This window comes from Vanessa cardui, chromosome 25 (genome assembly GCF_905220365.1).
Source record: "Vanessa cardui chromosome 25, ilVanCard2.1, whole genome shotgun sequence".
Taxonomy (NCBI): Eukaryota; Metazoa; Arthropoda; class Insecta; order Lepidoptera; family Nymphalidae; genus Vanessa; species Vanessa cardui.
In genome coordinates this window covers 5151579-5168817 of record NC_061147.1, presented here as the reverse complement: position 1 = coordinate 5168817, position 17239 = coordinate 5151579, and the positions used below count along the sequence as shown (strand labels likewise).

Genomic DNA, 17239 nt, shown 5'->3' with positions numbered 1-17239 from the left:
AAAAATCCGGACATCTTGTTTTTTTTTTGTCCATTTTTTATAAAACGTGTAAAACTATTTTTTTTTGTCCTAACATTCGGTAGAAAAATCCGGACGCTTCACATTTTTGAAAAATTTTGGTGTTACTTAAAAAAAATGGAAATTCGGGATTTTCTGATTGCATTATAATAAAACAAAAGCAAAATCAAGCTAATATTTCTTTATTATAAATCAGTCTCTAAATCTCTTAATCATCAGTCGTTATATTATAACAAAACAAAAATTATTTGATGATAAAATTGAAAAATCCTACCTAAATCCTAACAGGCCGGATGCCTCTTATTTTGGCCGGACGAGCAATCAAAAATCCTACGTATGTCCTGCTTTATCCTAACACCTGGCAACCCTAGTTGCACGCTTATTGAGTAAAGTAAAACATTGGAAAATTACTATTCAAAAGTGTCTTATACGAGATTGATATATTTAGAGAAACTATCATTGAACTCGGTACTATTATCAATGTCCATAGATATTGGTTCTTGCCTGAGTTTGAACCCGCAACCATTGGTTAAGATATACGCGCTCTAGCCACTGGGTCATCTGGGCTCATAATACAAAATAATAATTAAGTACTATTTATTCACTGATAGTAAAATATTTCAACTAGAAACAAATTCAGTTACAAATAGGTCTTAACATGAGTACCTATCTTCTGTACAAATATTTATGCGATAAATATACAAACATTCTCACCTATCTCCGAAACATACTAGTGATATCAATGTTGATATAATTATATAAAAGTCTTTGTATATTTACTTTACCAACTGCTTTGTGTTGAGCAATTGAATTTTGAATATTATAATTTTACATATTACCTACATTTTCAAACTATTTAATCACTATACGTTAATTTAAAATCTATACTAAAATTATAAATGCGAAGTTACTTTGTCTCTTGATCTTTTATGGTCAAAACACAACCCCTGAAACGCGAGTGAGACCGAAGACGACACTTTATTTATTTATTTATTTACTAGCTATACCCGCCCGCTTCGCTGGGCATTAGTCGCAGAAAAAAATAAAAAATAATTTTTCATTTTGTAATTAATTACTGACCATCAACAATGTACAAATAATAAAGAAAAAAATAAAGAGAAAAAAACATGCGAGGTCTAATCAAATTATTAAAAAAAAAAATTATTTAATGTTCGTCATCTATTTCATCTTCTTCAATGATGTTCTTTCTCGATAGGCTGCAGATTGGTCATAACTCCTATAAACTTATACGACGTTATATAGGAACGATGAAATTTTTAATTAAATTTCTATAGTCTGTAAAAGTTTGCATCAAACCAACACTTCCTTTTTTGTCCGGTTCTATCGAATATCGATGTTATTACATTTACAACCTTGTCAATACTTGCGAACGTACGTCAAAGCATCCTGAGCATATTCGTGCATATGTCTTGGACTTCCACTGTACGAAGATCTTTGTCCAATATCAGCATCTACTTTATCATAAATAAATGTACTCTTTGGCTCAGAGTTTTGATTGGTTGTATCGAATGTAGTTTAATCGTTCGTTCTCGACCATAGCGTACCTACATGTCAACAATGAATTGTTAAAACAGTTGACGACACTTCAGAATATGGTTAGATTGATTATCACTAATCATTATACGATACGCAAAAAAATCCATACAACTAACTCTTCGATGTCACAGAGCCTGTTGTGAGAATATTATATATATATATATAAGAAGAGGTTCTAGTGGTTCAACCAGTTGTGGTAACTACATTTTGCCAGTGGAGTAGCACTATAGCAGCAGTTTATTTTAAACATCATAGCGTGACAATATGGGTATACTATAATTAATTGAACCAATGCATGATCACATCGGGTTTTATTGAGATTGGTTCTAATTCTTGACTTAGTCTATTTTAATCGTTGATCATCCAGTCGTTGGGCTCGCTCGTCAGCTTCTTCAGTATCTCTTGCTGAAGATGCTTGTTCGAAGATCTGTAGATATATTTATATTGTAGCGCTACCTGGTGGCGAGTTACATCAATGGGGATAGCATAATCTCTTTATTCATTTAATCTTAGTGATCGCTCAAATAGTTTCTGAGTTTATCGATGACACACGTATAAACACATCCACTTTTGTATATAGATAGCCTATCATTTGCGCAAGCACATGTTTTTCTTGTATACCAATTTTTATAAAGTTCGGTTTCATCTGTTCTCGAGTTATAGTAGAACATACAAACGGACAAAAATGTCAAAAATGATAAAAATTATGTCAATCAATTATAAAAAGAATACCTATGACGAATTACGACAAAAATAAGTGTACAGACAGACTCAAGAGATTTATATAGTAGTATAGATTAAGTATTCACGTCCGCTAGCTTTATTATTAGCGTATTTCATGTATAACTTTGGTGTTTCTATACCGATTTCTATGCTTCTTTTTTATTTATGGAATAGTTAATACTGTTAACTTTTTTAATTTGGGATGATTGAGAGTCTTATACACGCAGGAATAGGCAAATATAATCAGAAAGTTTCGATCTACTAAGCTATTGGTAGTGACACTTGTTATTGTGAGTCAACCATAAAAGATAGACAAAGGCTGTCATGGGATATTTTTTGCATAATTTTAAGGAGAACATTTCCGTACTACACAATTTCTATGTAGCTTTAACCATTAAGGTTGTACACGCGACGGAAGCTTAAAATGTGGAGTAACTTCTCCCGTTTTCCCGACATTTCCCTTCACTGCTCTGCTCCTATTGACTGTAGCGTGATGAAAAGTATACTATAACCAGCTCAGGAGAACGAAAAATAATTTTACCAAGTTTCGTTAAAATCCGTAGAGTAGTTTATGTTTCTATAACGGTTATACGGACAGACAGACAAAAATTTTACTGATTGCATTTTTTCCATCAGTATCGACCCCTTTTCAACTTCTGATCGTTATTTTGGAAAAATATTTGATGTACACGATCTAGATAATTTCTAGGCTAACTTATGAAACCGTTACCATCTTTAAAAAACATCAAAATAAATCAAAATGTGTCACTTGATGATATTCTTGGACCCAAACACATGTCCTATTTCATATAAGTGGGAGGAAAATTTTAAGTGTTTCTTGCCTTTCTCTCTTTTGATCATTTCATTTAACTTTAGTGTAACTTCCAACGTTAATTGGTATAAAACCGTATAGCAGAAAGCTATCAAATAGTTACTCATATAACAATCATTAACTTAATCTCAATCAATGTAGGGACTTTTTCTAACACTGGAAACAATATTCATAATGATCTTCTTCGTTGGACAAGATCAATTTAACTAGCCAAATAGCCAACAATCAAAACACTGTAATACTGAAATTGTGTTTGGCATGATCGTAAACATATATTCGTATCGTAATATACACGGAGTAGGCACTTATAAAGTAAGATAGATGAAAATGGTAAGAGCTCTATATTCCTTGCTGAGATAGTCAATAACAGAGCTCGTCGTTTCATGAATATTTATTTTTACGCTGTATACTTATATCAACAACAACAACAACAGCAGCAGCCAATAAAGAACCCACAACTGGGCTAAGGCTTCCTTTTGAGGAGATGGTTCCGATACATATTCCATCACGCTGTTCTAATGCTGGTTGGTGAAATATACACGTGGCAGAATTTCTATGAAATTTGACACAAGCAGTTTCTCGATATTTTTCTTCACCGCCGAGCACGAGATGAATTATAAACACAAATTAAGCGCATGAATATTCAGTCGTGCTTGCCTGGGTTTGAATCCGCAATCATCGGTTAAAATGTACGCATTCTAACCACTGGGCTATCGGCTCTTCCTGTATTTTCCTCTGTATGTATTTGTTTTAAAAAGTCAAAAAGCTAAGGCGAAATTGATCTGCTTTTAGCGAAACACTTTAGCGTCTTTGATTAATTAGGCAACTCATCGATAGATCAAATTTTATGCATTTTCCTTTTCCATATTCTTCTACCTTATTAGTGTTGCCCAAATGCAAGAACAAGACGAGACTTAGCCAGTCTTGGTCTTGGTCTTGCGCCAATACACCTGGTCTTGGTCTTGGTCTTGGTCTTGCACTCCCAGTCTTGGTCTTGGTCTTGGTCTTGCAGCAAGAGTCTTGCAAGTCTTGCAATTACCTATTAGTCTATTACTATTTATTAAAGTTTATTTTAAATCTTAGAAAAACGTATTAGAATTGGAACATCGTGAGCTTGAATTAACATAGCCATAGTAAAGATCAAGCAGATTAATAAATTACTGAAGATTTGATAAGAAATTTTGATAAATCAACTGACCTATATGTCGTTTAAAAACTTAAGAAATATAATGACTGAATGTACAATAATAGTACCTAAGTAATAAGTTTAAAACCATATAATCAATATTATAATATATACTTACTAGAATAAATTATTATGACATCCACTGCCTATACTTACCATTTTATCGTAATCATAATACTACTTGCGTGATCATTATAATATATTCATTTTCATTCTAAGCACTCTGAAACTTATTTATTCTTTGGAATACCTGTAGGTACTCTTAAAATTCGAAATTATTTTGCATGAGTATACCTACGCCCTGTGGCGGCCATAAAATAGTGTCAAATGTTGTGATTTCGGCGCTGCGGCAACGATTGTTGTATATGATTTCAAAAGAATCCGCCGGCACGTCTATCATAACCATGTACTTCGGAAAAATGGCAAATTTCTTTGAGAAGTAAGTACAAAACCTTTGATGCCGCATCATCAAAGTGCCGATGATTAAAACATAACTATGCATGCACTCAGTTTGATTTTAATGGATATTTTTTTATTCGCTATGTAGGTATGTTTATAGTATTAGTCGTAATGCGCATAGGTCCAGTTTTTCATATTCTTTGAAACCGTTTTTTGCGCCTCATACAATTCCTAAGCGTACCTATACACCGAACTGTTACACCTAACTGCTCCGTGAAATAGCGCTAAGTCCTAGATGCAAGACGCAAGAGTCTTGCAGGCTAAGTCTTGTTCTTGCTCAAGTCTTAGACGGTCAGTCTTGGTCTTGGTCTTGCTAAAAATATGCGGTCTTGTTCTTGGTCTTGGTCTTGCAAAAACGCTAGAACAAGACCAAGACTGCAAGACCAAGACTGAATTTGGGCAACACTATACCTTATTTGTTAACTTTGAATATTGTTTGGTATTCAAAATTTTCTTTCTTTTATCTTTTCCTTTATGTGTTTATTTTCTCGTCTCTTTGTTTCGGATCTGGTTTAGCTTTTGTTATATTTTTTGTGATATCGTTACTTGAATTTTCTTAGCTTGTTGTTTTGTGTGATTTTCTTTGTCCCTTTTATTGTCATTATTCTCAAAAACACTCTTCATTATAATATTCATTTTTAATTTTCGTAGCGCATCAATGTTTGATTGAGTTTCCTTTATTTTCCTTATAATTCTCATCATGCTATAGTTATCGAGTGTTTGAGTATATGGGGCAGGACTTTTGCCGTTTCAAGAGTCTTGACCCGTAGCCGTACAAGTACCCGTCAAAGTCGTCGTCTCTTTCCAAGCGTCATACAAACGTTTTTAAAGCTTTTTTTTCTAGATTATATTCTCATGAGATTATCCTTTGCGGATGTAATAAAGAAAAACGTACATATATATTTGTCTACATCGAGTTTGACATGATATGGATAATGTCATCTTATCTAGCGTTTAAATAAAACTAGTTATTACGGATTTTAATCGCGTATATTAATTATTTTGGACATCCCGACGTTTCGAGCACTTTACAGCGTTCGTGGTCACGGGTAGACTAAGGTGACATTTGTCTATTTGTACATTTTTTTATCTAGCGTATTCAACCAGCTAAACTTTAGAAACCATTTTTAGACTCATGATTACAGTAATTCACAATTTATTTTTCGCATTATCAAATAGCCTATTACGATATAAAAGCTTTTTGTAGAATCTTATTCTTCACGTGCGAAGCTAGGAGGTACTCGTTGTAGTAATCAAAATTTGAACAGTTATTGTTTAGCATATATATACACATATATCCGTTAGTTACACTAAACTATTCATGGTGGAGTTCAGTTTCATACATTGTTGTGAACTCTTGATGTCACGTACTACTTGCCTCGACACAGTGACTACCTCAGGATATCGCCGTCAGATTTAATAACTATTTAAAAAGACATCATCACTGCGCCAATTTGTTAAAATTATAGAAACAGTATTTACAGGCTAGCGTTGAGAAGATGCATGGGCAAGGAACAAGGAACTCTATAATCAGACAAATTCGATAGTCCGACACTGCGATGCAAAACGTTTGTCAGATTATCTGGCACCATTGTAGGTACCTACATCAAAGCAAAACAGTAGTCAAGATTCGAAATAAGAAATATAGAAGAATTCAATTGAGAACTGTTAATTGTATTGAATCTAACTTCAAGTGTAGTTTATTTTATTAAATGTTATATCCCTTGAGCATCTAGTTCGCTGGATCACAACAGTACAAATTATTGAAACATAGCAGTAGAATGTATGTATGACTTGCACAAAGCTTTACTAAGCTTACTTAATTAATATTAGGTAGGTATTTGTCTTATAACTTGTGTATAAAATTTTTATTAATTCAATAACAATTTTATTTACCGCGATATCAAATTACAAATTTTCATAAGAGTTTCCACAATCCTCGGTAGTATAGTGGTAAGTATCCCCGCCTGTCACGCGGGAGACCGGGGTTCGATTCCCCGCCGGGGAGATTTTTACTAAACTCAATATTTTTCAAGCAATTTACATCCATTTCTTCATGGAAACATTTTGCATGAAACGATTATATTCAAAAATGATTTTAACGAACAGCGCCATCTCCATGTACAGGTTGTAACTACGAACTATATTGTACTATAAACCAGAGACAAATATTTTTAGGTCTTGAACAAATCCAGTACAAGAATTTGATTAATGATATATCTAGGTAACCGTTATTAAATTATTTTGTTATTGTTGTTATTAATTATTTATGATTTCATTTGAAATTATTCAATGAAATTATTTGCCGTCATCATTTTGAAGTAAATTATATGCAAAATTATTACCATTAATAATCTTGTGTTTTTATTTATAAATATTTATTAAAAAGAGAAAATAATGCTCGTGATATACTCATAACTCTTTGTTGTTAGTATTTAATTGGGTATTACGAAGGATCTGTTTAATGTATGTTTTATCTGTTCTTTATGGCGGTGCTGAGCGGAGCTGACTAGCTGTCAAAACAGTTTTTGTTTCACATTTTACGTTTCATTCGCGCTCGATGCGTCGGCTGCTGCGATGTGTAATGTTGCTGCGACCGTTGCTTGTCTATGGGAGTACTCGCTCGTATTGAATTAGTGGCGTTATATTTTATGATCAGTGAATTAAGAATAATTAATTCAATTCTATGTATGACAGTGAATAAAATAACTATTTAAAAATGGCATTGGAGGGTGTAAAAAGTGAAAAAAGTGAGGAAAACAACGGCAATGTACCAGACGGAAAGGCAAACGGGATCGACAACAAAAGTAAACAGGTAAGAATCGAGCTGGATTTTCTTAGTTTTCCACAGTTTTACTCACATTTCAGCTTAACGTATTAAACGATAAATTAAACTTACTTTATCTAATAATTCTTCTGTTATCTGAGTAGATGGTTGTTGAAATTATATTTTTGAAGTAGCGAAACTGAAACGGCATAATTTTGCGCAGCTCTAGTAGCTGTATTGCGGGTTGCGACCGGGACACTTCGGTATAGGTGTCACTAAGCATACGAATATGACCTATTTCTTATATTTTAAGCTTTCTTAATATAAAATGAAGTCAAATTTTGACTGCTACGAACGTTACGCACACAATTTACGCGCATATATTTTTGCCGAAAGAGCTAGTTTAGTTTACATTGAAATTTCATTGTACACGTTATATAATATTTGAATTGAAACTGTTTTAATAAGACATCAAAGAAATTTAAAAATTGGATGCTTCATCAATTGAAATTGTAATTCAATAGTATGCGTTCTTTAGCAAATAAAATAACCGTTTCTATAAATTAAAAAATTGTATTAAGCCAATTTAAAATACTATGGTATCGATATCGAAGGCGACAAACTTTAATTTAAGCTTTGAATATAGCAATATAGTTATTCAATTTATTAAAACCTAGTTTTCATCCGCGGCCTCATACGTATTTTAGGGGTTGGTACATACTACCACATGTCGGTGGTATGTACTAAGCATAAAGAAGAAAAATTCATCAAATTAATTTCAGTGTCTTGGATGTGGAATCACCATAGACAGACAGACAGACAAAGTTACTTTTGCATGTTTAACATTGTGCAGATAAAATAATTTTTAGTAGGATATTGAGTCGATGTTGTAAAAAAACATTTTTAAACATGACAAATGTGATAAAAAGGGCACAATGATTGACCTGGTCTAGTGGCCCGATTAAGACATTATTGTGTGACTTCATGACATGTCTCACATAATTAAGATCAATCCTAGTCTTCTATAACCATATTAATTGGTACCTTAATATTTATTTCTTTAAAATTCTGCTCAGTGTGCTTATATATCTGTGATAATAATCTTAAGCTATGATATAGGTAATCAATAGACTAAGAATTAGTAGTAATATATTTGATTTAAATAATGCTTATCCAACAACATTTATGACATAACTTCTGTGTTGCCAGCATTGATCAATAATTATGTAGCAATTATTTATAATTTATAAGCAGGATGTGTAAGGTTTATTATTTCATTTATTTATCTTGAATAATTATATTGTTGTATACTTGTATAGTTGTACATGTGTATATCAATCATACATGTCTTCAATGCTTTTTTATAATTGACAACAATGTTATATTTTTTATAATCTTTAATTTTGCTATTTTGACCTATTTTTATGGGACCCAAATATGTTTCCATTAAATTATTAAAAGGATGTCAGCAAGACACTTTACCATAATTAAATGTAAGCATTCAAATGTTGACATTTTTTATAGAAAATAATTTCCTTTATATAAAGAAGAGGCTAGTGAAATGATTTTTCATATGCTCTATTTGTATTCCAAGTAAGTTTTACAATCATGAGGAGACACATTGCAGGGTGTGTATACTATGCGAGTTTCTTGCTGTTTCTTCTTGCTAGAAGCTGCTTTTTGAAATGGTGGTAGTATGTAATTATTGATGGTTCAAAAATGAGAAGTTTACTTAAATAAAATTTACTTCATTTGATTGGATTTATTTATATGGAGTTGTGTTTGAAGTCCAAAATGACACCACTGAGGGGTTGAGGAGGCATTAGCCCAGAAGTTGGTTCTTTATTTGCTGTTATATGATAAGGATATTTATATTATATAAATACAATGTGACTGCATGCTGCCTATTCAAAATTCTCAATTTTGGCATCACACCAATTTATATGCAGCAGTTGTCTGCATTATAGATTAAATCGGGTTTTATTTATATACAGTGTAAACTCCATGTAACGTCACTCGATTTAACGGCAAACTCTCTAAAGCGTCGAAATCAATTGGTTTTAGTTGGTTTAGCTTGTATTCTATACAATGATACACTCTACATAACATCACACCCACTCTCAATAACGACAAAAATTGAGAAATAAAAATTAAGTTTTTTTCCTTTTAAATTGCTAAAATTAGAAAAAACTGCGCATCTGTGTACGTTCTTTTGTCGCTTTATTATTCTAGCCCTCAATAAACTCGAATGTCGGCACCACGCATTAGGAACTTTCTAAGAAATTCGTTAATTTGTTTACAAATTGGGATTGCTTGCATGTGTAGACTGTGACCATGCCTAATAAGTAGGAGTCATGGATTACAAAGTTATCATATGTATTCTACGATTGATGAGGTGGAAACAGAACTTGAGTTTGATAGCGACGACGACCTTCCATTAACTGAGTGGATTCAGCAGGTCAACATGGCAGGAAATACGGTAAATTTTCAAACCTACATCGAAGTAGACAACTGCCTGTTTACAACGGCTTCACTCACAGACATAGAAATTTTGGATTCAGTGAGAAAAAACTGAGGTTCAAGAATAAAGAGATGAAGAAGATGAGACGGATGAGCTTGAGCCTCCGCCAAGCGTTAAAAAAGTTCTGAAAGCAGCTAAATTATTGGAAAATTACTTCCTTTATATAAGATATAAATAAAAAAATTAAAAATATACAACAAAATTGGTCGTGCAGCAAAAGGCGTCAGACAAAAATAACAGAGTATACGCAATAGCGTTCAAATAAGATATATATATTTTTTGTACATAACTACTAACAATAGACTAAAATAAACTTTTTTTTCGAATTCTGATTTTTCTTCTCTTCATTTAACGACCACTCTTTATAACGCCATAAAATGCACAGTCCCTTCAGTGTCGTTATATAGAGTTTACACTGTATATTATAACAGTTTGAAACTGATTACTCAGTTTTATTTTTAAATGCACTATATGTTCTCTTCTTAAGACTAACAGTTTGGTCAAATTCTATTAAGTTATATAAATAAATATATATAAAATTACATAACGTACGTGACGTATATAAAATTACAAACTCATATATTGTGTTTTTTTTTTATTTCAAATTTCGTTAGCAATTAGTTTATTTAATGCACCATTCAAGAGAATAAAGTTTGATTTAAATCGTACCTATATAAGTTATTTAAAATTTGTAGTTTAAAATGTTCGAATAGTGTATGTAGCTGCACACGTGGGCGAAAAAGCGGACGTACAACTTATTTCATAGGTACAATCCATAGGGTCATATTAAAGATCCAAAATTTAAAAATGCAATTGAAATGAAATTCAAGAATTAGCGTTTTATTAAAACCGAAACTGTAAGGGGTTCTTAGTTCTACTATTATATTTCTATCAGAATAAAAACCAAAGTTAATCTTACTGCAGCTATTATCATCGCTTCCGTTCTCAGGCTAGTATATTATTTGGGGTAAACAAACATCTGCTGGATTACGTAAAAGTAGGGCTACCATTTCTAAAGGCCCCGAAACGGGATAAAAACGATTGATAGTACGACCTTTTTAATTCGATAAATTAAATAATCTGGCCGTAGAAAAGATCACTACAATGTTTAACATGTGCTAAATATTTGTGGTAAATATTTAGCTTTGTATACATAACACATATTATGGGTTCGTTGGTTTGGTTGATATTTGACACCAACTACTAGTCTGTACAGTAAGATTTGACAAAAAGCATCAAGAAGATATCATATCTTCAGTGTTCATTCCAAGTTATATAATTTCTTGGAGGAAACCGGTACGACATGGAATAGACCTATAGCAGCTTTGTATAAAAAAAATCCTTCTTTAAAGAAAAATGGTCTTATGCGATAAAGTTCGGAATCAAAACTGATCCGATAGTAATAATATTCATGGCGCTCCCACAGCGTACAAAAGATTCGCTCTAGTCCAGTAATAACACGCCCATAAACGCGTAACACATAACACGCTGCGATGATTAGCCTGGTTTTTAAAACAACTTCGTTCATATCGTAAAATGCTTTCAATCGGAATAAAATGCAACGATAAGGAAACATTTCTGAATCTAATTTAATAATTCATCTAATCTCTATAAATATTTAATCTAGAAAACTCAGATTTGTCATGGTGATATAGTCTAGCTCTGCTATTTATGTATATTATATTCTAAAGCCTCCGAAACGCTCAACATCATATGGTATAAGTTTTATGTTAATTGGCTTTGTAGTATTTTCTCTTGGGCCTTACAAAAGGAAATGTCTTCTGTTTATTATAAGAGATAGATTGATAGCTATCAGTAAACCCACTTAGAAATAGCGTCGTGAATAAGGTAAAACCTTTATCTTAAAAGACGAGGAGGCCTTGGTCTATTAGTTTGTTTCTGTTGCAGGATGTTACTCTGCTTTTACTGTTTTAAATCAGGATGCATTAAAAGCTATTTAAATTGAACTTTCACATCCTACCCTATAATGTACAAAGAGTCCTTAATATTTATATGATATTTTATCAATAGCAAATTGTCCTTAAATAATTAAATACTAACTACCACTTAATAAGTATTATCTCTTAATGAGAATCTTGTTAGCAAGATGCTGCTAAATGCTTTGGTGAACAGTTACTAATGTACATGTGATAATTATATTAAATTTACTGAAGCGTAAATTTTTCTTCTTTAAAATTAAATTTTATCGTCAGGATTTGTTTCATACCTATAACTCATCTAACCAAGGCGAGTGAGTAGTGACCTCTATGCCTTAAACGTATAACATTGTCTAACAAGACGTAAATCTCGCCCAAATTAATAGAACTTGTTAAACTAGTTCATATCCAAATAGACGTAAATCAAATTTATACTTGTAACGTATTGTTTAACAAAATAAAATCGAAAGTATTATAAATTCCATTCCACGATGTTCAAATAAAAAATCAAAAGATATCTTGTTTTCGAGTGTAATTGGGTTACTAATTATCATAATAGCGTGTTACCCTTGTTAAATCTTACTCTGTTAATTGTAATGATGTTAAATAACCCTTTTCTCAATATACGCAAAAAATAGGTTTTCAATGCTTAAACAATATAGTGTAAACAAACTCTACTTTACTAGCTTTAATATTAATATCATCATCATCTTCGCAAGAAATCGCAAGCTACTGCTAACATATGCGTCGGCCTTTTTAAAGCTTTACAGGTATACATAAAAATAAACGATTATCATCGTAATATAGTTTTACATAATACTATTGTTAGGTAAAACAACTATAGGCATAGTGTAAGAATTAGCCTATTGATCAACTCTTCCACCCTAAGAGTGTGTTAATGCAATTTATACTACGCACATTGCGTTTGGCTTCTGTCAACGGCCTCATTTTAAATATAAAAGTTAGGGGAAAGATCTATTTTTTTAATTTCCATGTTGAATATCCGAAGTGGATAGGATCTATCGTAAATAAAAATAATGTGTTCTTGTTTTTAATTTATCTAATTAAATGTTATGTTATTATATTATAAATATTTCACTAGTTACTAAGAAATTTTTTGTTGTTTGTGTAAAAAAAGAATTCTAATAAATAATAATTTTTATTTTAAGGGGAAAAATATTACACGTGTGCCGCTGATAAGTTCTGATCTATTTTTGTAAATTGATGAATGTATTTCTGTGAAGAGACGAAATAATTTGATAGAAAAACAAGGCCTAAATATTTGGGAACATCCCCAAAATTTATAAAATAAAAAAATTACAATTAGAAGATTTTATAAAATAGAAGCGTGTGGAACGCTGTAGTGGTGCAAAAATGGCGAATCCAGTACTTCGAATCATAATCTGAATGGACATGGATCTTACAGTTTACTGTTGGACACTGCCCGTGAAGTTGAAAACATAAAAAGTATTATCGAAATCGGTTCACGTGATAGAGTCAATCGCACTTATGTCGAAGAGATTTGTAAGCTTAAATCTTTTTCATTGGATCTCATTATCAGATTTTAACCAATGAGGTTAATTGTAAGGAAAAACATAACCATTGAGAATGGATCACGTGCTATTATAAAAACGAATTGTTGTAAAATAAATGAAGAATTGAGTAGATTTTCCTTTTTTTTCCTCAAGGAAATAGACGGAAAAAACGTCAGAAAGCACCGCTTTTTTCTTATATGAAACAGAAATTAGTATGTTGTTAAATATGCAGTATAGAAATGCTGTGTATCTTATCTTGTTATCTTTTCTCTTGTATTTTATCTGTTTGTTTGTCTATCGATGCTCTCGTTTGAAAAATGTTGCAGACTCTATTGAATTGTTAGTCTAACTGTTTTCTTTTTGAAACGGGTTTTTGGGTCTGCTTATAAATTATTTTAATTTAGGACATATTTACATAATTATCAAAAATTTTACAGTGGTGTCCTAACGATTTGATGTAACAACAGAAGAGAACACAGGATTATTGTAAGGAAAAAGACCAAAAATCATTGAGAATAAATAAAGACTAACATTTCATTTCGTTAAACATAATGTTTAATTCGAATTCCATTCCAGTTCTTATTATTTATTTCTCTCTCGTCATCTCATCTCACTATAATACTGAAATTAAAATTGTTGTGAATATGTCTGGGTTATAATATAGACCAATATTTATACAATAATTTTGAAGTCCTATTAAAAAAAACCTAAGATCATATGAACATATTTACGGGCTTGGCTCTTTATAAGAAACCTTTTATTTCATTGCAGTATGATGTCAGATTACCGATACATAGTGTTGCTCACCTTGGTGTAACATTGGAGCTTTGAGCTTAATGTTTGCTCGTAAGCCTTGCGGGGCTTCGGTCGTAATACCTTCTGTCCTTTTTACTGGAAGGAATCCTGTCAGTGGATACGACATGGAAATTAATTAATTAGAAAGAGAGGAAATGTATGTTGCGTTAACATATTTAAGATATCGATTGTGAAATATGGATAAAACGCATGCATAGGATTACACATATCCTCATTCAAATCAAATCAAAATAAACTCTATTCAATTAGGCTTTTACAAACACTTTTGAATAGTCATTTTACAATTAAGTGAAGCTACCACCGGTTCGGAAAGTAGATTCTACCGAGAAGAACCGGCATTACATAGTGTAAGCTTAGATCTTTGAAATTAGGCAACGGATTTTGATGCCGTTTTTTTTTTAATATAAATTTTATAATAAAAGTTTACTTGAATAAAATCGATTTGATTTGATTGGTATTTATACGTAAGAATGGTCTCTCATGTGGGATTATTAAAGGTCATTTTTATTACTAGAGAGCGATCAGATTACTAATTATACTAGAGTTATAAAATATTTTATGTTATGTGTGTTTTACGTATATATAGTACTGTTGATTTAACACAAACATGTGCAGATTTAAATGAAATATTTTTTTAATTATTCTCCCTGCATACATCCCTTAATTACCCTCTCCCTTATAAAGTATTAAAGTTTTAGATGAGTCTCTACTTCAAACCGTTTGCTTCAGTTGCGTGTTTTAAAATATTCAGTGCCATTCTGTACGAAGTCACTTCGCATCTCACTTGTCAGCATTGAAACCCTTACGGTGTTACGCTATTCTGTAAAAAAATCTTCTTGGGTATAACGTCATTGTAATAGAATATTTTAGTAAAACCTTCTTTTTATGAACAGGGAAGTATAAGTCTGACAACATCTAATTATATTTTACGCAAAAATAAGAGTTATTTGTGACAATTATTATTAGTTCGGATGGATTGTGACGTCACGTCTACCTATAATATAAATAATATATGATTATGAACATAAAAAAATAAATTAAAAAAAAATACAAAGTATTATCGTTTTCGAAGTATCTGCAAGTATTTACTTGTTTCTTAAACACACGCAACTTAAAAATGTCATAAAAATATTTTTAATGAATCATTAATTTTACATAAAATGTCGACAATGTTAATAGTACCGTTATGCAAAAACCCTGCGATATAATAGCTATAACCATTTTGTGTGTCAGTTAAAACTATAAAGATGCAATCAATTTAACAAACAACATAAGAGATCACATCTATACTAATATTATAAATGTGAAAGTAACTCTGTCTGTCTGTAGCTACGCTTTCACGACTAAACCACTGAACCGAATTTGATGAAATTATGTATGCAGCAAGTTTGAACTCTAAGAAACGACAAAGGTTTATTTTTATACCTAAATACGAGAATCCGCAGACGATAACTAGTATCCTTTAAAAATGGTAATCAATGATATTATATAAGTATATTAAAAGCAGTGTATCTTTTGCCCGACGTATAATTTAAATCCATATACACAACGCAGTAAGGTATGTATTGTTCATACGTTTACGAGGATAAAACTGCGCTCTCCCTCCGCGCTGACGTCATTTACGAGGGTCTCTCAGAGTTACATATACTTGTAGGTCAGAATACAATGCAACGCTTTTACGAGCTTTGTAGCTTACGTGCAAATATTAGCAATGTGCTCTGGCGTAGATATGATTTAGTTGGATCTTAAATTTGAAAAATTGTTTCTTCATCCTGTACATTACTTTTACAGATTGTGTGTGTATGTGTGCTGTAATACAAGAAATTACACTGGGCTACCTTGAATGTTTTTGGATTTTGATTACACATTTTTTTTATTATTCGATCCAATAAATCAGTTTCTTTACAGGATTAAAAATATTCATTTTGTAAACTTACCTACAATATATATTTCGTTGTGCTATTACAAGCCATCTATACTGAAACCACATCCGCTATCAAGTAAACTAATTAGTTGGTTCATCCTCCAGCTGAAACAACCCTTAACTATAGTACAAGAGCTAAATCTTATAGTTAATTTAGATAGGATATTGATATATACATATATATTTAGAACTATATCACAGTGAAGTACTTTAGAGCTTTATTTTGTATATAGGATACAACTCCACAACGGATGGTAAAAATATCCGAGATGCTTGTACATGTGGCACATACGGATGATGCTATAACAAAACTATGATCTTAATAAGGTGAAATAAGATTAATCTTAAAATCTATTCATATTCTGTTTTATATATGTATTAAGCCAATTAATCTGCAGCCTTATGTAAGAAATCTCATATTTGACGAATATTGTCTTTATGCTAAAGTTTCACGTTGAAATAATCTAGAGTAAAATAAAGTAATAGCTCTATTATCTTGTAGTAATGATACGATTCCTTTGAAACAAAACTCAAGCACTAAAAATAAAACATAAGGAGTTGACATTTTCAAATTAGAATTAAGTATAAGCCTGGAAGAAAGTATAACCTTTCGCCATTGGTCATTTAATTTAAATTTCTGGCGTAGAAGATACAAACTCGTATTAAGTTTTCTATAACGCTTGTCACTCGCGTTTTAGAGTTTTGGTATAATGTATGTATGTCTTTCCTGAAAGGTTCAGCTTCCTTTATACCTAATTTCTACGGATTCGGTTTAGAAGTTTATTCATGAAAGAACAACACACAGATATACACTTACTTTTTATATTCACTTATAATTTTAGTATAGATACTATAGATTATAATTATATTTTTCAAATCTGCCACCGTAAAGTCGGTTTTGCGAAATCTCTTCGCTTAGAGGGCTGTTCAACACCCTCTCCCAAGAGTCTGACGTCACTTAGTG

General features: G+C 31.7%; 1 protein-coding gene and 1 non-coding gene across 4 annotated transcripts in view; both read left to right on the top strand.

The window, feature by feature from the left end:
• The first annotated feature begins 6711 nt into the window (after positions 1-6711).
• On the top strand, positions 6712-6783 carry Trnad-guc. The gene has a single exon. It is a non-coding gene; the product is annotated as a tRNA-Asp (tRNA).
• Positions 6784-7324: 541 nt separating this feature from the next.
• LOC124540582 (ankyrin-3-like) overlaps positions 7325-17239 on the top strand; it is a 146525-nt gene continuing 136610 nt past the window's right edge. For all 3 annotated transcript variants that reach the window (XR_006967148.1, XM_047118269.1, XM_047118268.1), the window contains exon 1: positions 7325-7590. Coding sequence is in view for 2 of the 3 variants with exons in the window: in XM_047118269.1 (XP_046974225.1) it covers positions 7495-7590 (96 nt within the window). In the remaining variant the exon portion in view is untranslated. The remainder of the gene's footprint in view (positions 7591-17239) is intronic.